At 39.0% G+C, this 21,837-nt stretch overlaps 1 protein-coding gene, 4 non-coding genes and 2 pseudogenes across 8 annotated transcripts in view; all 7 read left to right on the top strand.

Annotated features, from left to right (window-relative positions):
- The window catches only part of LOC124640079 (homeobox protein prospero), a 116,709-nt gene extending 112,873 nt beyond the window's left edge, over window positions 1-3,836 (top strand). For all 4 annotated transcript variants that reach the window (XM_047177697.1, XM_047177696.1, XM_047177698.1 and 1 more), the window contains 2 exons: window positions 2,894-3,038; window positions 3,200-3,836. In XM_047177697.1, coding sequence (XP_047033653.1) covers window positions 2,894-3,038; window positions 3,200-3,379 — 325 coding nt within the window. In that variant the 3' untranslated portion in view covers window positions 3,380-3,836. The remainder of the gene's footprint in view (window positions 1-2,893; window positions 3,039-3,199) is intronic.
- Window positions 3,837-9,885: 6,049 nt separating this feature from the next.
- Window positions 9,886-10,078, top strand: LOC124640514. Its single transcript, XR_006985561.1, has one exon. It is a non-coding gene; the product is annotated as a U2 spliceosomal RNA (small nuclear RNA).
- Window positions 10,079-11,273: 1,195 nt separating this feature from the next.
- LOC124640510 lies at window positions 11,274-11,458 on the top strand. Its single transcript, XR_006985559.1, has one exon. It is a non-coding gene; the product is annotated as a U2 spliceosomal RNA (small nuclear RNA).
- Window positions 11,459-11,986: 528 nt separating this feature from the next.
- LOC124640511 lies at window positions 11,987-12,103 on the top strand (annotated as a pseudogene).
- Window positions 12,104-13,298: 1,195 nt separating this feature from the next.
- LOC124640513 lies at window positions 13,299-13,491 on the top strand. Its single transcript, XR_006985560.1, has one exon. It is a non-coding gene; the product is annotated as a U2 spliceosomal RNA (small nuclear RNA).
- Window positions 13,492-16,929: 3,438 nt separating this feature from the next.
- On the top strand, window positions 16,930-17,078 carry LOC124640512 (annotated as a pseudogene).
- Window positions 17,079-18,152: 1,074 nt separating this feature from the next.
- Window positions 18,153-18,345, top strand: LOC124640516. Its single transcript, XR_006985563.1, has one exon. It is a non-coding gene; the product is annotated as a U2 spliceosomal RNA (small nuclear RNA).
- Window positions 18,346-21,837: the final 3,492 nt, after the last annotated feature.

Here is a 21,837-nt window from a genome sequence, read left to right as displayed (position 1 = left end):
CGTAGTTTCACACGGGAATCAAGTAGCTTTCTTGAGGGGAGACGGGGTTTGCTCAAGAAATCCCCGGGTAATATCATTGACAATGTTTATAGTTCGGCCATTCAGAGAATGCGTTCCTGACACGTCGCGATTGAACTGACTGAATTATAACATTCATTGATTATTGATATAATAATGTTGTTTTAATGCTCCTCAATTGTTAAAACGGTAAACAACCAGCAAAAATATTTTTATCGTAACTGCAACGCCATTGCAAAGTTACGTCGTCAGTTCAATCGCGACGTGTCAGGAACGCATTCTCTGAATGGCCGAACTATAGCCACCCTAATAGCGGTTTTAATGGTGTCAAAGCAAAATAAAATTCGGAGTCAATCTTGATTTTATTGTGGAAGAAACAAATGTTTTTGTGAGACTGGATTTGCTAACTTGTAATGCGAAAGGTTTGAAAATAATGTTAACTTTAAAAGTAAGCAAGCATTAAACAGCTCGAGTTCTTATGTAGATTTTTCAAAACGACCATAAACACCATATTTTTTCTTATATCATCGGTCAATACTTATCTATGCTATCCTAGTAAGAATATATTTTTTCTTTGTAGCATCGCTCAATAACATCGTCGTTTAAAGTATTTTATCAAAAAGGGAATCTTGCCTCGTAAATATCTTCCAACGTCTTCCAAGACACCAAACTTTCGACTCCGTTACAATAAATATAAAGAAACTTCTGCAAAAAATCTATCAAACAATACCCCAAGACGTTAGGGTCCAGGTAAGCAAGATGCGAATCCTTAAGAAAACTTAACAATAGCTATTACCACCACACAAATATCAACTTTATCCCTTAAAGACTAAAGTTCAAAATACTATGTCCACTTATGTGAGATCTTGTCAATTGTAAATGCACGCTGTTAAGGAATTTCTTACCTTGATGCCTAAGAGTTAGGAGTTATATTTCTTTGCAACATTCTTTGCCAAAAATATTCTTACAAGGGTAGATTGTGTGAACAATGAAACAGCTGATTCCCACAGTTAACGGTTTTATTTAAAACTTGCTAGTTTAGTCAGCAGCACACGACATTGTTAGTAACAAAATCGGAAATAATAATTGTATTTATAGAAACTGCAATTAAATGGTGTCTAATTTTACATGTTACAAAATTTCCCGTTACATTTCTTGGTAATAACTAAAATTATACTACGGTAAAACTGAAGTACCGTGTCACACACGGTGGGCAAAATCCCCAGAAACAAAAGCTACTTACTTAATCACAAATTAATTTTAAATTGTACTATTCTCAAAACTAGGTTCATTTATCTTGTTTAACTACGTAAAAGGCAAAACTCTTTCTTTTTGCAATCGCTAGCCCGCATTCGATTAGCATAACCTAAGCGTTTATACGTTTACTGCTTACAAATACGTCAGTTTTTACGTCGATCGGTATCGAAAACATCGATAAGTTTGACCTACAACTAGTAGTGAAAAGTTTAGAAAGAACCTTTTTATCCAGTGCGTGAAATAGATCCTTGGTGACGCGGGTGAAACCGCTGGTCGAAGCTAAGTATCAAATAGGTATTTTTAACTGTGTCCAAGAAGTCAGGTTAGGCTGGAAGCCAATGCCAATACAGTTGGAAGAAGGCTAGGCAGATGATACCTACAATTCTTGTCGACTCCAAAACAAAAATCTCAGGGATATCCCAACTCAGAATATTACTATGTCGGTTTTATTCGTCACTAGACTGACTAATAATTTCTCTTACCAAGATCCAAAGTCCGAACGTCTGCAGCTATTAATAATATACATTAATTACTTTCATTAAAATAACAAGCACTTATACACCATGTGTTGACACCCCACATGTGTCAATGCCTCTCTGAGATATCGAAACGTGTGTCCCATTGACTTATCAATATTAAATATGACTAACTAATGACTTACAGATATGACTAATAACTGAATTACAGTTACTCATACTTTGAAAAAAAAATACAGAAAATTATTCACAAAAAAATGAAAGTACAACGATTTTAATTGAAGATGCCTACTTAGAATTGCACAGTGGTTACACCGGCTCCCGCGCCCGCCAAAAAGACATCTAATTATTTAGACACTTCATTTACTTATTCAATTAGCAAGGCTGCGATATCGTGTGAAGTGCCAATTAAAAAATAATAGAAGCCCCGGTGTGCGAGAGAGAGGAGTGTCATGAGAGGTTTAGAGATGATCCGTGCTCATTGACACATGAGAGTCGTGTTATGCGCTAATTTTGTTTGACGCGTGCCTTCAAACTATTAAAAGAATAATTCCATTTTGTTATAAAAAAATACTAGATATTTATGTTTAAACAAGGACGTTTACTATGGATCTTGTTAAGGCTAATCTATTTGATCAGCATTAATTCGTATGAATAAATGTTATGTAAAAGATTTTCATACTAACCACTTTGTTAGTCCGCTTTCGTAATTAAACCGACTTTTTTGTGAAATGTAACCCTAAAAAAGCTCATAAAATTACCCCCAGCAACTAGCTCGTCACTTGCAGGAACGTGAAAAACCGAATTAGCTTGTCTGAATGCGAACTCGTAAGTAATTAGCCTCGCGAGACTCTCGATTCGCTCAACTCGCTCTCGTAAGCGAACCGGAGCGAAGATAGCGGAGCGATGCGACGCCGAGAGAGCGAAAATGGCTAATCAAATCCTTTCCCGCTGTCGACGGTATTCGAGGGCTTTTTATTTTCATTGTGCCGTGAAGTGTCACGGTGTAGATACGTATAAAGTTTTTTATAGAACTCGTTAGCCAAGCTTCATCAACATTTTATTTGTAGAGAACAGACTGATTCGTGCGTCTCCCACTAGATTTTTTCTTTTATCTAACGTTCACTGTTTGTTCTTTACAGGGAATTCTACTACATCCAGATGGAGAAGTATGCGCGACAGGCCATCAGCGAAGGTCTGAAGACGGCGGAGGACCTGCATGTAGCTGGTGACTCCGAGCTGTACAGGGTTCTCAACCTGCATTACAACAGAAACAACCACATTGAGGTGAGCATCACATATTAGTTTATAAAATACATAACATACACATTTTCATTAAATAGTAAAACTTGAATAAAAGATGCTGGAACTATCAAAAATTATTACAAAGACAAAAAACATAAGCTATTTTGAACTGGTTTCTAAGTATCCCTTTCCCACGATTCCAGGTGCCACCAAACTTCAGATATGTGGTTGAACAGACACTACGAGAGTTCTTCCGCGCCATCCAAGGCGGCAAGGACGCGGAACAGAGCTGGAAGAAGTCTATCTATAAGGTGATCTCGCGACTGGACGACCCAGTGCCCGAGTACTTCAAGTCGCCGAACTTCCTCGAGCAGTTGGAGTGAACGACAAATCGACGCGACGCACATTGTTTCGGCAAAAAACTAAATTATATTTAAAAAAAGAAAGAAAAACAAATCATTGGACGATTGTTTCGCACACCAAAATTTTACGACACTCGCATTTAGGCCTTCAGATTCAAAATTATTGATAAAAAAAGTTAAATTAAATTATTAAAAGAAATTTTGGATTTGTACGTTGGACGTCGAGTGGCGCGGTCACCGCCGTGCCACAAATAACGCTCTACTAGAAAATTCATTAGGTTATTACGAGTAAGAGAAAATTTAAGTCACCTAGAATTTTATTTCTGCACATAATATATTTCGCTATATATAATTATTATTATATTATTATTAAGTATTATCTTAAAATGGTTTTTATAGTTGTGTATATCTTAAAATCATTTATTGATTTATTATTTAAGGAAAAAAACGATTAATATATTAACTGCTTAAGTTTTGATTTTTTGTTGTTTTTATTTTTGTTTTGTCCTTTGTTTCCTTGTCCTTTGGAGCATGCTTTAGTACGTTTATCCCCGGTAGTATTTACGTTGAAGGCTTCGGCCGAAAATTGTCAACCTTTACCTCGTCATACTTATTTTAGGAGTAATTAATTAAAGTTAACCATAGACATTAGTACAATAGAGCAGGGTTATTTTTCGATCCACAAACAAAGAATTTAAAGATTATTTTTATACTGATAGCCGGTTTTAAGTTCGTGCAGAGGATTTATCAATAGAATAAAATATAATGAAGACACAAAATTCGAAAAAATTACACATCTTAAGTGAAGATTAATGTAAACATCCTTGTTTGTATTTTCAATATTTCGGCAATGTTCGGATCGCAAGTTCAGTTAGTCCGGTATATGCGGGTTCCGTTCCGCTCCGGATTAGGGTTAAGTTTATTTGTTAGATAATACTACTTTCTGAAAGCCTGCGCGGGCATCTCTACATGACGCGAGTGCGGGCCGTCACTCCCACACGTTAATCAAGGCATTACTTTATCTAATATTATCCATATTCATACACAATACACACCATATACCCGATAATGATAAGGCAAACTGTAACACTCTTTAGTTTCGTTCACACTACGTATAATTTTTACTACGGTTGTTACTTTACCCCACAGTGATGCCCGCACTCGGCAGGCGAGCGCTTCGCGGCGGCTATCAAGCACATAGACATTTGACCCACATCCAAACAGCAGCAATAGTTGAAGGCAAAGCAATACAATAGATCTAAATCCCAAAAAAAAACATCAAAATTCTCAAAATTACAGCTACATTATTCGGCATCCAACAGAAAACCATTTCGCACTGGGCCACCTCGTCCGAACAGAAGTGCCTTCAAAAGAAATATTGATTTTTTACGAAAAAAAAAGAAATTAAATACAAAAAGGGCCCTCAATAGACCTACTGCCCAACCGGGGCCGCCGCGTAGCGCCCGCGCACCGCCGCCCGCGCACGCACCAGTTCGCCCGTATCGAACGACAGTATACATACACACACTTACTATTATACTATAGAAGAATAATTAGTTTGATTCGTAGATATATGTAGCGCGTGGTGCTGGTCGCCGGCTCCGCGACCGGGTGACGACGCGCGGACGACTCCAGGGGACGGACGGAGAGCGTCGCGGAGCCGGCGCCAGCAGACACGCATCTCGATGTATTTGTTATATCATGTAGTTGCCGGCCGCCAGCCCGCCACGCGGTCACACTTTCAGTTTACATCCTCAGTTTACAGAACAAACAGATATAAATCATTATTTCGCTTCTCAAATAGGTATAACACGATAAGATAGATAGTTGTACAGAAATGTATAGCCATTTGTACATAATAACGATAGTTTTAATACAGATGAGATAATATCGAGTAACTATCTTAGCGTTAATGGTATTTAATTAAGAGACAATAGACAAAACTGGAAAATATCTATTGTTTTGCATAATTGTACAAAATGTTTAAACCATCCTGATTTGTATGTAAGTAACCGCGCGGGAGGCCGGCCGGCCCTAGCTAAGCAAGTAAGCATATTTCATTTGATATTACACGTTTGTTATCCTTTCATTTGTAACCATTTTGAAGTATTACGATAATATAAGAGTACCTCAGTTTAGGATGGACCAGGCGTCGACTGGTGTGCTTAGTAGCTCAGGTTAGGTGACAGTTAGAGATACTGAAGTTTTTGAGACATCGACACATAGATTAACACGCAGCCTCCCCCCGTCCGGATACCGGTTTTTATTTTGGAAATTGTCCCCGGCGCGGCAACGCGCCCCCACACACCCACCCTCAGACAATAGCCCGGGTTAAGTTTCCACTTATCAGGTACACAGTCGTCCCTGGGCTTATTCGAGATCGAGCAACGTTCAATGTTACGTTTAGGATTGTATTTTGTTACATGTTGTTTGTTTCTCCGTAACATAGGCACTGGCGATTTAGAGCTGAGAAGTGTTACACTATCTGAGTAGGATAACGGAATTGATGACAGATATTCCTAAGCACATGTAATGTTAAGATCACTAGCGGTATGGTAGCGTTGTTAAGTATCAGAGCCACTTGTTAGCTCTAAACTGACATTTACCGATTAATTCCTTGTATAGTAAGTAATGAATTCGTTATTCCGATCTCTCCATAGATTTCTTCATATCTAATAGAACTGTTACGCAGGCTACACTACACATATTACAATAGAAATGTATTGATTTCCCATCAACAGTTATCAACCGACATGCCGTAATTTGCAGATACTTGGAGCCGTATTAAAATGTTTTACTACAGTATTGTTTCAAGGTCAAAACTCAGAATATGTACTTATAAATTTATGTAATTTAATGCAATTTTTGTCCGGATTTTATACTTGAGTGACTCACTGTGCAATATAACAAGACCACAATGGATATAACATGCGATCGAGCCGATATTTTTAAATTTATTCGATGTTCAATTATTTGTAAGTTATCGGTTGACAATTTTTCTAAATTTAATAAAAAAATTAAGACTCAAGTTTGAAACATCGAAATATTTAGTCCACAGTGATCATGGGGGCTAATCCCGCAGAAAAAGTACAAAATTCGGTGTTGACTTTAAATCTCATGTTTGTATCTATATATAATAATATGTATGTAGGTTTATTGAAATTGCCCGTTTCGGCGTCATTTCTCACTGTTTTCATATTCTTTATCTAGATGATAGTTTATTTATGTTTATCTAAAGTTTTTGCTTTACACTTTTAGTATTTTGGAATCCGTCTACGAAAATGTTTGGATTATCAATGTAAAATGAAATAAATATTGTAATTATTTTCAAAATTAATTATAAATAAAAAAAAAAACAATATATGTAGAAAGTATTCGGTTTCACGTTTGGGTATTATGGTTCCTAAATTTTCGAAATTGTAATAGACTCTATTGTATGTAGCGTTTCATTTTTTGGAGGTTAGGACATTTAGATTTACCAAATAGCTGTATCAACTTTTCTATACGTGAAAAATCAATAAGGGAAATTGCTGAAGTTTAGGTAGTTATGAAAATAAGTATCATTCTTAATAATATATATATTATCTCATAAAAATGACAAAAATTGAGCACGGATATACTATTAGGATGTCTTGAAACAAAATACTGCCGACGCTTATCAATAAAATTTAGTGAGATAAGCTCGAACGCCCAAATTGTAAAAGTATGTGAACGTGGCATTCGTCCCACGACACGGGATCAGCATTCATCATTTTATATTCGAGATTAATCATACTGTAGTGGGTTTCAAACAATATTTTAAATATCCTTGTGGTCTTCATTGGTAACAGCGATACACGTTCAGTTCTGTATTGTGTGTTCGTATGTAATGTGTTAATTTAGTTTGGCGAGCCACAGTCCATAACGTGGCGGCATTTTTATAATATATTTGTAAACTATAGCGAGCGGACGCGGACGCCAGTGATAAAATTAGTGACAAAATTTAAAAAAATACAAAATTATTTTTGATAGTGGCGCAATATTTTTTGTTCACAGCACGACACGTTTCGGCCCACTGTGGTCGTGAGCTGGACAAAAGGTGATGTGTCATTAATAAAATTGAAAAATTTTGACTAGTGTTTAGGCGTCATTTCGGTATCCTCGCATTTCGGCTAAGTGTTAAGTGCCCGCGTCCGCTTGTTTTGATATATTTAGTACAAATTTCATGATGTTAAGGTTACGAGGCTCAAAGCTTTTCTTTTGTGGCGCCCGCGCAACCGCCCCCGGTACGCGCCTACGATATTAATGAGTCGTGTATAAAATTTTATTCAAAAAGAGTATTTTTGTATTGAATATTTCTAAAGTTGGTGTAAAGGTCAAAATTCATAAATTATAGCGGTGACAAAATGGAACATTAGGTAAATTTAGAATGTCATGCGTTTTTTGTATTTAATTTTAAGAATAGCGTCGGATATAAAACGTTTAGGAGCATTAACCATTTGTAAATAAAAAGTTGAGCGGCGCGGCTGAGGGGCGGCGGCGCGGCCGGCCGGTTATATAGGTAAAAAAAATATATAAATAACTCAAAGATGTTTATATGGTTCTGGATGTAAAAAAGATAAATTTAAAAGCAATTTTAAGGTGAAAAATGTGGAAAAAATTGTAAACGATTCTTCGGTATTTGTGTTAGAATGGCTGATAGCGGGTCACTATTGTAATCTGTGGGCCTCAGACAAGTCATACCTAATGTCAGGAAACTAACCTAACCTAACTACGCATTAATTATTACGGTTCTTAATACTACAACAATACTTATACATTAATATAATATCACATTGTCATAATGCTTATAATTTACGAGCGTGTGTCTTTGTCCGTGAATGTTTTAGGATCTAACCACTGTTCGGTGTATTAGACATTTAATGAAGTGGAATTATTGTGAATGAGAATAAAAATTGTATCTAAATTGTGAGAGCCGGCTGCGGCCGGTTGCTCGTTGCAAATTGCGTTCGTTTATTGGCGTACAAATTGGCGGTTTCAAAAATCTGTTGATCAAAATTATCAAAATTATTGAATGGAAGGAAGTAGGTACGGTGGAACACTAAGTTGTATCTCTACTAGCATTGTCAGCATGAAGACTTGTTGATACCAGAGAGGGATGTTTCTTCGTGAATATAACGAGTAATAAAGCTAAGCTTTTATTTGAATTATGGCTTTTATTTCTTAATTACCTTTTCCCTTTGTAGCGTTAATAATTTGTAAAATATGTCCAAAAACATTGATAAATAAATATGTTGTCTCAAAAATAGAATAAGACAGAAAAAGTAAATTTAACAGATTTAGAACAAATGACGATAGGCGTTCTGGTACCCTGTCCAAGAGTGTTGATTCTAGTACCATTGCGTAGCGTCTTAGCAAGGCAAAAAATGTTTACTATGACGACTAGTCCCTTATCCTTGTCAATTTTGCGTGACATCGACGAATAGAATGTGGAATGATCATAAATCATCAACGTAGATGTAGTTCCTAAATCCAACACTGGTTAAGTAAGAAAAAAATGGAATTTGGCCTTCTTAGAATGTTGGCTTGCCGACTGCATTAATAAAAGACAAACCTTTGCAGTTCACGCAAAACTAGCTTATGTATTTGACGGAAATCTTTCAGAATTTAATGTTTAATTTTTATCGTGTTTTTGTAACAATTGTCGAATACCCTCTTGCTCCTCGTGAGGTGCTAAAAAGATAGTAGGTACATTAAAAAAATATTTTGAACTTTTGTCAAATCAGTTGACGATGGTGTATCCGGAGTATGAAAATAACTATATTGTACTCTGTGGTATGACTCCATAGACTACTAAGACCTTAAGATTATAATAGAATGTATCTCACTCAAACAATGTAAGATGTATATTAACTGAATTTAAAATTATTACACTGACGACATATTCCTCTTAATGTACTTATTTGTGTATAAGTAATAAGTGAAATAAGTTGGTCATCCACAAACTTATTTTTATTATTCTTAACGTAAATACCTTTCTAGATATATCATACGTTACCTACTGTTTGACCGGGTACCAAATCCCGTACATCTTGCCCATTGTCCTTTGATGAAACCTAGTAATTAATTGTTTCTTACAACAAATTTTAATGCTATAAAACAAAACCCACTGTCCTATGCGCGTCAGTGTCATGAAAACGACTCGGTGTGTTATTTTACATAATTGTGTCCAAATACATAATAACATAGGCTTCACAGCCGACACACAAAATTATCTTAAACCGATAAAGTAAATCTACATACGGCACAATTTTTCATAAGATTTTTATAACTATGAAAATTTTCGTATTTTAGCTATCCGCGAGATGGCGCCACTTTCGCCGTGCAGGAATAATCCTTGTCAGTACGATAGACGATACGTACGATGGCTGAAACATTAGTTTCCCGTCTCGCCACTAGATGTCACTGTGCAATTGACGCTCGTTTCTGAATCGCGGTGTTAAGATTCTCCGCGATTGAATGACCTTCCCCGGGCACTTTAGTTCGGTATCGCTTCTCGGCCTTTTGGCTAAGATCAAAGTGTAGTATCTGTTCTTTTCAGCTTAATATCTGAAAGTTCCCTCACTGAGGGACCAGTATATTAAACTGATTTTTGTAAACTGACGGGATGTTCGGGGCTCGCTCCACTCCCGTCACGGGTCGGCCCGGCTTTGCAGTGCCGCCGGGATCGGCCCACCTATTACCATGAAAATCGTTGACACTGATACTTAGTAATCTGAAGGTATAACATCATCCTAGCAGATTTTCTAACCATCTATTTGAAAACAGTCTTTTATTTACCGAAATATCTATTTCCTTTAGATAGCCTTGATAATTTGTGAAAACTGTATTTTACTTAACAATTTGTTATGTAAGACATAGAACATAACAGAAAATAACAATTAAACACTCATGTTAATTACAAGGTACATTAAAACTAATGTTATACACAGTTTTTACCTCATAGCACGCACCTAATAAAACACGCTGTCGTATGTAGATCAACAACATCACGGGAACTGAACAATGTCTTTTACACAATTAGGAAGTAACTAAATCTATACTAATATTATAAAGCTGAAGAGTTTGTTTGTTTGTTTGAACGCGCTAATCTCAGGAACTACTGGTCCGATTTGAAAATTTCTTTCAGTGTTAGATAGCTCATTTATCGAGGAAGGCTATAGGTTACTTTTTATCCCGGTACAGGAAGTAGTTCCCACGGGATGCGGGTGAAACCGCTGGCAGAAGCTAGTGCATAATAAATTTCATAGACAACAAGACAAGATGTGTTCTTCATTAAAATTGTAACACCAACCTGGCACATGTCTGGCACTATTTTCCTAACGATATAAACTATTAAAAGTTTCGGAAAAATTCAAAGTTTTATATAAACTATTTTTTTATATAAAATATTCTAATGTTAAACTTTTTGTGGTAGGAAAGCTTGATACTAAAACCCATAAGCGCAACAGAAATTTTTTGCTAGGAAAATAAATAAGTGGGTAGCTTAAAAACCACTAGAACAACACGCTTTTGTGAATGTCGTGGTCAAAGTTCAAAATAGGCACTAGACTTTTCTTTCTAACAAGTCCAAACAGCTATGACACTATGTTACATCATGAAGTCCCACGTTTTGTTTTATCTCCGGCTCCATCATCAAATTAGTTCGACACTACCATACTATATAGTATTGTCATCAGAAGTACAGACAGTTGCCAATTTTCGTTATCCCTATGATCCTTGGAAGATAGTGTTGTGCTTGGATATAGTAGGAAGACTAAAACATTAGTTCCTAGTCTGACCACCAGATGTCACTGTGCAATTCATGCTCGTTTCTGAATCGCGGTGTTAAGATTCTCCGCGATTGAATGCCCCTCCCCGGGCACTTTAGTTCGGTATCGCTTCTCGGCCTTTTGGCTAAGATCAAAGTGTAGTATCTGTTCTTTTCAGCTTAATATCTGAAAGTTCCCTCACTGAGGGACCAGTATTAGACATGGGAAAAACGTATCATTGAAAAGAAAAGATTGATATGTATCATTTGATCACAGGGATATGTATCACTCTTTTGTATCTCTATATCCTTTCGAATCCGCGAGTGACATTGTACTGTTGCTCAGAGTGACTCGCTTCGTTCAATTCAATCCAATGTATCACTAAATCAGTACGAACTAAGAGTGATAGATTCGTTTAGGATAGATAGATTCGTATATCAGTTTATAATATTTTTAAGTTTATTTTTTTTTATTTTTAAGTTTCTATTTTTCATTTTGAATTTAAGTTTACGATTTATGTAATTGGCTGTTAAAGCCGTGTAAATCGAATAAATAAATAAAAATAATGGTCAAACACTTATTCTCGGTATCGAGAAAGTGAGACAGAATATTCTAAGTAGGGAAGTGCGAAAGAGATGTCTCCTGGACTTTCCGATGAGAAACCGTGACGCCAGCCGCTCAACGCTGTGTGTGCGAGTGAAACACAGATACAAACGGACGACGGATTGAATGAGTTGTTAAAGATACACTGATACATTCGGATTTGAACTGATACAAAGAGTGAGTGATAAGAACGGAAAGATACATATCTTTTTTATCTATCACTCCTGAGTTACCCATCTCTAACCAGTATATTAAACTGATTTTTGTAAACTGACGGGATGTTCGGGGCTCGCTCCACTCCCGTCACGGGTCGGCCCGGCATTGCAGTGCCGCCGGGATCGGCCCACCTATTACCATGAAAATCGTTGACACTGATACTTAGTAATCTGAAGGTATAACATCATCCTAGCAGATTTTCTAACCATCTATTTGAAAACAGTCTTTTATTTACCGAAATATCTATTTCCTTTAGATAGCCTTGATAATTTGTGAAAACTGTATTTTACTTAACAATTTGTTATGTTAGACATAGAACATAACAGAAAATAACAATTAAACACTCATGTTTATTACAAGGTACATTAAAACTAATGTTATACACAGATTTTACCTCATAGCACGCACCTAATAAAACACGCTGTCGTATGTAGATCAACAACATCACGGGAACTGAACAATGTCTTTTACACAATTAGGAACTAACTAAATCTATACTAATATTATAAAGCTGAAGAGTTTGTTTGTTTGTTTGAACGCGCTAATCTCAGGAACTACTGGTCCAATTTGAAAATTTCTTTCAGTGTTAGATAGCCCATTTATCGAGGAAGGCTATAGGTTACTTTTTATCCCGGTACAGGAAGTAGTTCCCACGGGATGCGGGTGAAACCGCTGGCAGAAGCTAGTGCATAATAAATTTCATAGACAACAAGACAAGATGTGTTCTTCATTAAAATTGTAACACCAACCTGGCACATGTCTGGCACTATTTTCCTAACGATATAAACTATTAAAAGTTTCGGAAAAATTCAAAGTTTTATATAAACTATTTTTTTATATAAAATATTCTAATGTTAAACTTTTTGTGGTAGGAAAGCTTGATACTAAAACCCATAAGCGCAACAGAAATTTTTTGCTAGGAAAATAAATAAGTGGGTAGCTTAAAAACCACTAGAACAACACGCTTTTGTAAATGTCGTGGTCAAAGTTCAAAATAGGCACTAGACTTTTCTTTCTAACAAGTCCAAACAGCTATGACACTATGTTACATCATGAAGTCCCACGTTTTGTTTTATCTCCGGCTCCATCATCAAATTAGTTCGACACTACCATACTATATAGTATTGTCATCAGAAGTACAGACAGTTGCCAATTTTCGTTATCCCTATGATCCTTGGAAGATAGTGTTGTGCTTGGATATAGTAGGAAGACTAAAACATTAGTTCCTAGTCTGACCACCAGATGTCACTGTGCAATTCATGCTCGTTTCTGAATCGCGGTGTTAAGATTCTCCGCGATTGAATGCCCCTCCCCGGGCACTTTAGTTCGGTATCGCTTCTCGGCCTTTTGGCTAAGATCAAAGTGTAGTATCTGTTCTTTTCAGCTTAATATCTGAAAGTTCCCTCACTGAGGGACCAGTATATTAAACTGATTTTTGTAAACTGACGGGATGTTCGGGGCTCGCTCCACTCCCGTCACGGGTCGACCCGGCATTGCAGTGCCGCCGGGATCGGCCCACCTATTACCATGAAAATCGTTGACACTGATACTTAGTAATCTGAAGGTATAACATCATCCTAGCAGATTTTCTAACCATCTATTTGAAAACAGTCTTTTATTTACCGAAATATCTATTTCCTTTAGATAGCCTTGATAATTTGTGAAAACTGTATTTTACTTAACAATTTGTTATGTTAGACATAGAACATAACAGAAAATAACAATTAAACACTCATGTTTATTACAAGGTACATTAAAACTAATGTTATACACAGATTTTACCTCATAGCACGCACCTAATAAAACACGCTGTCGTATGTAGATCAACAACATCACGGGAACTGAACAATGTCTTTTACACAATTAGGAACTAACTAAATCTATACTAATATTATAAAGCTGAAGAGTTTGTTTGTTTGTTTGAACGCGCTAATCTCAGGAACTACTGGTCCAATTTGAAAATTTCTTTCAGTGTTAGATAGCCCATTTATCGAGGAAGGCTATAGGTTACTTTTTATCCCGGTACAGGAAGTAGTTCCCATGGGATGCGGGTGAAACCGCTGGCAGAAGCTAGTGCATAATAAATTTCATAGACAACAAGACAAGATGTGTTCTTCATTAAAATTGTAACACCAACCTGGCACATGTCTGGCACTATTTTCCTAACGATATAAACTATTAAAAGTTTCGGAAAAATTCAAAGTTTTATATAAACTATTTTTTTATATAAAATTTTCTAATGTTAAACATTTTGTGGTAGGAAAGCTTGATACTAAAACCCATAAGCGCAACAGAAATGTTTTGCTAGGAAAATAAATAAGTGGGTAGCTTAAAAACCACTAGAACAACACGCTTTTGTAAATGTCGTGGTCAAAGTTCAAAATAGGCACTAGACTTTTCTTTCTAACAAGTCCAAACAGCTATGACACTATGTTACATCATGAAGTCCCACGTTTTGTTTTATCTTCCGGCTCCATCATCAAATTAGTTCGACAGTACCATAATATATTGTATTGTCATCAGAAGTACAGACAGTTGCCAATTTTCGTTATCCCTATGATCCTTGGAAGATAGTGATGTGCTTGGATATAGTAGGAAGACTAAAACATTAGTTCCTAGTCTGACCACCAGATGTCACTGTGCAATTCATGCTCATTTCTGAATCGCGGTGTTAAGATTCTCCGCGATTGAATGACCCTCCCTGAGGGACCAGTATATTAAACTGCAGCGCTGCATTAAAATGCAGCGTGTCCTCGACCTCCTCCCCGAGTGGCTGTCCAAATGGCGGCTGTCGGTGAACGTGGGTAAGACGCAGGCGATTCTCATCGGGGGCGGCCCCGCACGTCCACCCAAACTGGCACTACAAGGCGCCGAGATCGAGTGGTCGCCCCGGGTCAAGTACCTGGGCGTCACCATCGACCGGCGCCTCACCATGGCTGCACACGTCCGGCAGGTCGCCGGTAGGGGCAGGGTAGCCCGCGCCTTGCTCAAACCAGTGCTCTCATCTCGCCTCCCGCTGCGTACCAAACTGGCGGTGTACAAGACGTACATCCGGCCGGTACTGACGTACGCCGCCCCAGCGTGGTTCGCCCTCACTAGCGAGAGCAGCCGCAAGACGCTGCGCTCACAGCAGAGCGCATGCCTGCGGCTCATCGCGCAAGCTCCTCGCTATGTGAGGAACGACGTCCTCCAGCGGGACCTTAAGATGGAGAGCCTGGACGAGTTCGTGCGCCGGCTCAGCGAGGGCATGTTCGCGCGTGCAGACGCATCTGCTTGGCTTCACGTCAAGCACCTGGCGCCCTTGCACGCGCGCCCGCCCGACGCTAAGGCCTTACCGCGCGACCTCCTGCCGGACGTGCCGCCACCACCGGACTGACGACACCCGAGCTGGCTGCACCCATCTACACGCAGCCAGCTCACACAACAGACACTCCACACACACGATATACATTCGGCGAGCGTCGTGTGCTAGGTTAATATAGGCACGACGCAACCCGCCACACAATCACGACTCCACAACATTGTACTCACGCAATACCGTGTCGCGCAAGCGCGCACACGGTGGCGCACACACTGAGCGGCGGTACACACACATACAAGCCGCTCATACATACATAATCGGCCCGTCGGCTGGAGCGTGACCGGCTAGCTCTGGAAGCGTTACAGTCGCGGGTCTAGCATACCCGTTGTGCAGGGGCGCAGAGCCGGCGTCTCTGTCGCTGGTCGTCACCCGCCGGGCCTCCCCCGGGTAACCGGGGGTCTCACCTGGCGAGGACTGACCGCCGAGATGCCGTGAAGAAGCGGCAATGTGCTGCCGCCAGCGCACCTGCAAACAAACACACGACATATTAACACATAGGGCAGCGTCGCACAAACGCTGTCCTAACCTGCCGCGCCTATACCGGCAATCCAAAGACCTGCCCGTAGTAACGGGCAGCGATTGGACCCCGCGGGAAAGGGGCGTAGCCCCGTGGCCCGCCAGCCGCGCCCCCGTGCGGGGGCGCCGCGACAACCCGAGTATATTAAACTGAACATCCGGCCAGTACTGACGTACGCCGCCCCAGCGTGGTTCGCCCTCACTAGCGAGAGCAGCCGCAAGACGCTGCGCTCACAGCAGAGCGCATGCCTGCGGCTCATCGCGCAAGCTCCTCGCTATGTGAGGAACGACGTCCTCCAGCGGGACCTTAAGATGGAGAGCCTGGACGAGTTCGTGCGCCGGCTCAGCGAGGGCATGTTCGCGCGTGCAGACGCATCTGCTTGGCTTCACGTCAAGCACCTGGCGCCCTTGCACGCGCGCCCGCCTGACGCTAAGGCCTTACCGCGCGACCTCCTGCCGGACGTGCCGCCACCACCGGACTGACGACACCCGAGCTGGCTGCACCCATCTACACGCAGCTAGCTCACACAACAGACACTCCACATACACGATATACATTCGGTGAGCGTCGTGTGCTAGGTTAATATAGGCACGACGCAACCCGCCATACAATCACGACTCCACAACATTGTACTCACGCAATACCGTGTCGCGCAGGCGCGCACACGGTGGCGCACACACTGAGCGGCGGTACACACACATACAAGCCGCTCACACATACATAATCGGCCCGTAGGCTGGAGCGTGACCGGCTAGCTCTGGAAGCGTTACAGCCGCGGGTCTAGCATACCCGTTGTGCAGGGGCGCAGAGCCGGCATCTCTGTCGCTGGTCGTCACCCGCCGGGCCTCCCCCGGGTAACCGGGGGTCTCACCTGGCGATGACTGACCGCCGAGATGCCGTGAAGAAGCGGCAATGTGCTGCCGCCAGCGCACCTGCAAACAAACACACGACATATTAACACATAGGACAGCGTCGCACAAACGCTGTCCTAATCTGCCGCGCCTACATCGGCAACCCAACGACCTGCCCGTAGTAACGGGCAGCGGTTGGACCCCGCGGGAAAGGGGCATAGCCCCGTGGCCCGCCAGCCGCGCCCCCTTGCGGGGGCGCAGCGACAACCCGAGAGAGTATATTAAACTGATTTTTGTAAACTGACGGGATGTTCGGGGCTCGCTCCACTCCCGTCACGGGTCGGCCCGGCATTGCAGTGCCGCCGGGATCGGCCCACATAATACCATGAAAATCGTTAACTCCAATACCTAGTAAACTGAAGGTACAACATCATCCTAGCAGATTTTCTAACCATCTATTTGAAAACAGTTTATTTATCGAAATATCTTATTCCTTTAAACAGCCTTGATAATTTGTGAAAATTGTATTTTACTTAACAATTTGTTATGTTAGACATAGAACATAACAGAAAATTAACAATTAAACACTCATGTTTATTACATGGTACATTAAAACTAATGTTATACAAAGTTTTTACCTCATAGCACGCACCTAATAAAACACGCTGTCGTGTGTACATCAACAACATTACGGGAACTGAACGGTGTCTTTTGCTCAATTAGGAACTAACTAAAGGCGTAATAGACTTCATAGACAACAAGAAGTATTCTTCATTAAAATTGTTACACCAACCTGGCACATATCTGGCATTATTTTCCAAACGATATAAACTATTCGTGAACGCAAATTCAATTTCGGGAAAATTCAAAGTTTACCATAAACTATATTTTTTGAATAAAAAAAATCAAATGTTAAACTTTTAGTGATAAGAAAGATTGATACTCCAACTCATAAGCACAATAGGAAAATGTACCTAGTTAAGATAATAAATAAGTAGGTAGCTTAAAAAACACGCTTTTGTCGATGTCATGGTTAAAGTTCAACCATATTACTGTACTAGCTTCTGCCAGCGGTTTCACCCGCATCCCGTGGGAACCTCTGCACGAACCCGGATAAAAAGTAGCCTATAGCCTTCCTCGATAAATGGTCTATCTAACACTGAAAGAATTGTTCAAATCGGACTAGTACTTCCTGAGATTAGCGCGTTCAAACAAACAAACAAACTTCAGCTTTATAATATTAGTATAGATTATCATCAGAAGTAATATAGTTGCGAATTTTAGTGATCCCTACGATCCTTGGAAGATGGTATTGTACTTGTATATAGTAGGATGACCGAAACATTAATGTCCCGTCTCGCCACCAGATGTCACTGTGCATTTCACGCTCGTTTCTGAATCGCGGTGTTGAGATTCTTCGCGACTGAATGACCCTCCCCGGGCACTTTAGTTCGGTATCGCTTCTCGGCCTTTTGGCTAAGATCAAAGTGTAGTATCTGTTCTTTTCAGCTTAATATCTGAAAGTTCCCTCACTGAGGGACCAGTATATTAAACTGATTTTTGTAAACTGACGGGATGTTCGGGGCTCGCTCCACTCCCGTCACGGGTCGGCCCGGCATTGCAGTGCCGCCGGGATCGGCCCACACAGAACAATGAAAATCGCCTTAAGATAATATTATTATCTTAGCTTAAATAGGAAGTGCACACTGCACAATGTCTCTTTCCATAATTAGGTACATAGTAACAAAACTACCTGGCAATATTTTATTTTCCAAACGATGAAAAATTAAAAAAATCTTGAACATGAATTTTCTGAAAGCCCTGATCTAAAACCTAACTAAGAACTCTAGCGACTATTAAAACCATCAATGCAATTAACTTCGTTAGTCCCTACAAAATGAATTAACGTCAACCCTAATTGTATCATACAATGCTAATTTTATTCAAGTTGTTTCCATCCAATTGGGTTCCAATCAACCCCTGTATCTTGAGACTTATCAAATATTCAAATTAACCCTAATTTGTCGCTAAGCGCTTAGGACAGCGACTTTTGAGCTGATTACGGGTATTTAGCACCTAAAGGGACCTAAGTAATAAGTCTGAAGTAGCCACTCGATTATTTATACTATCTATAGACTCCTGACAAATGTGTGGGGCTACTTTGAGTGTAATGTGGGACTGATTTGCAATTAAGATCTTCACTTTTTTGTCGATTTCAAAAAGAAGGGCTTTGAAGATTGGCTGAAGTGCTTTTCGAAAAGGCTTCTTTGGACATAGAATAGATTGGTTAATTGCCTAAGTAAATATTTCAAAATCTTTTGGAAAACTTGAGTGCTGTAAGTAATCCATTTTTAGCACGCCCTCTAGCGGTATTCAATGGAACTATCAGACTTACTCGTGAAAAACGTGACAAATATAACTAACACATTTGATTATATTCCTTTCTTTGTGTTTAAAACTTTTTTACAAAAAAATATAACCGACTTCCCAAAACACTAAAAAGCAAAAAAAAAATTTAGGTGCATCGGCCTAGAAGTCGGTGTCTAATGGATGTCCCACAGTTATTTTTGCCACCGACTTCTAGGCCGATGCACCTCAAATTTTTTTTTGCTTTTTAGTGTTTTGGGAAGTCGGTTATATTTTTACACGCTTTTTATTAGCTTCACCTGTATGTTTGTAGGTTTGTAACCGACTTCTTTGGGCGCGATTTTGACCCACTTTAAACGGCCAGATTTCGTTCAAACTTTGTAGATTTATTGAGGACCGATGACAATACACTAATTTGATAAAATTATTCAATTTTAACCGACTTCCCAAAAAGGAGGAGGTTACACATACACATCGATTACTCCGAGGTTTATAGACCGCTTTACGTGATTCTTTTTTTGTTCGACTCGGAATAGCTGCCAGTTGGTCCCATAGTCATCAGATCAGGATCTGATGATGGAAACCCTGAGAAATCGAGGGCAACCTTCGAAAGTTGTAGGCATACATAGGATAAAAACTTGACACTCAGGTGTACGCCTAAAAGCACTATTCAACTGTGAAGATTTGGAGCTGACCTGATGATGGAGACCAGAGAGGGTCGAGGGAACTCGACAATTGAATATGTAAACTACCTCGTGTTTGGGCTTAAATTATTTGTATTGACAAGACCTTTGCAACAGTGAAGGTTTGGAGCTGATCTGATGATGGAGACCAGAGAAAGTCGAGGGAACTCGACAACTGAATATGGAAACTACCTCGTGTTTGGGCTTAAATTATTTGTATTGACAAGACCTATGCAACAGTGAAGGTTGGGAGCTGACCTGATGATGGAGACCACAGAAAGTCGAGGGAACTCGACAACTGAATATGTAAAATACCTCGTTTGGACTTATATTCTTTGTATTGATGAGAACTTCCCACTTGTATGGATAGTGACAACTATTCGTATCACTGAAAAGATTTAAATAAAAAACTTTTTTACAAAAAAATTAAACCGGCTTCCCAAAACATTAAAAAGCAAAAAAAATACAAATTTTAGGTACATCGGCCTAGTAGTCGGTGGCAAAATTAACTTAGTAACATCCATTAGACACCGACTTGTAGGCTTTTCAATTTGCAAAATATGATTTTTGCTAATTTATATAATTTTTATCTATAAGGTAAGAAAATTCATTAAAATTTTCTATAATATTTCTCTACAGTCGATAAGGCAGGACTCGATGTTAATTTTTATTTCCAATAATTATCTTTAGCCGTTTTCTCTAATATTGACAAATTTTATATTAAAGAGAATTTTAATTCTACAAAACAAATAATAGTTTTAAAACAAACTAAAAACTAGAAAATAAATAATAGTTTAAAAAAACTAAAAATCACGCTTTTTATAGAAAACCGAACTAAAAAATAGAAAATAAATTTTAATGAATTTAAATTAAGAAAATAGTGTTAAAAATTTCAATGAATATAAATTAATAATAGAGTGAATACAAAAAAAAATATTAAAAAAAAGCGTGGGGTGCTTTTTAAGGTATTATCGAAATGAAAATCACTCTACTCATATCTGTCAATAAAATATTTATAACTATTGACACCATGCACCCCACGCTTTTTTTAAATATTTTTTTTTGTATTCACTCTATTATTAATTTATATTCATTGAAATTTTTAACACTATTTTCTTAATTTAAATTCATTAAAATTTATTTTCTATTTTTTAGTTCGGTTTTCTATAAAAAGCGTGATTTTTAGTTTTTTTAAACTATTATTTATTTTGTAAAAAGTTTTTTATTTTGAGCTTTTCAGTGAAACGAATGGGTCACTATCCACATAACTGGAAAGTTCTCACTTATACGAAGAATATAAGCCCAAACACGAGGTAGTTTTCATTTTCAGTTATCGAGCTCCCTCGACCTTCTCTGGTCTCCATCATCAGGTCAGCTCCAGACCTTCACTGTTGCAAAGGTCTCGTCAATACGAATAATATAAGCCCAAACACGCGGTAGTTTACAGACTCAGATGTCGAGTTCCCTCGACCTTCTCTGGTCTCCATCATCAGGTAAGCTCCAAACCTTCACTGTTGAATAGTGCTATCAGGCATACATATGAGTGTCAAGGTTGTACCCTATGTATGCTTACAACTTTCGAAAGTTGCCCTCGATTTCTCAGGGTTTCCATCATCAGATCCTGACCTGATGACTATGGGACCAACTGGCAGCTATTCCGCGTCGAATAAAAAAAGAATCATTTAAATCGGTCTATAAACCTCGGAGTAATCGATGTACATACATAGAAAAAAAAAAAAAAAACATACCGGCCGAATTGAGAACCTCCTCCTTTTTGGGAAGTCGGTTAAAAATGCTATTGTTTAAAATTTATGTTATTTCTAAAAACGTTGCTCTGATGTGTGATCACGATATTTCTAGGCTGATATTATAAGCGAGAACTTCTAATTGGCTCTCTGTCGACTATGACTTCATTCTATTTAGTTTTTGTTTAGCTGTAAGTCCTCCATAGTGTACTGAATAAATAAATAGATATTTTATATAGTCAAAGAACTAACACATGCAATCCAAGAAAGCTCTTATTCCAGGAGATTTTGCTTTAATTTTTCTAAATAGTGATGTAAATGCATGCAAATGAGATCAATATCATCA

Source organism: Helicoverpa zea, chromosome 20 (genome assembly GCF_022581195.2).
Source record: "Helicoverpa zea isolate HzStark_Cry1AcR chromosome 20, ilHelZeax1.1, whole genome shotgun sequence".
NCBI lineage: Eukaryota > Metazoa > Arthropoda > Insecta > Lepidoptera > Noctuidae > Helicoverpa > Helicoverpa zea.
Note: the sequence above shows the minus strand (reverse complement) of the source record. Positions and strands in the feature narration are given on the sequence as shown.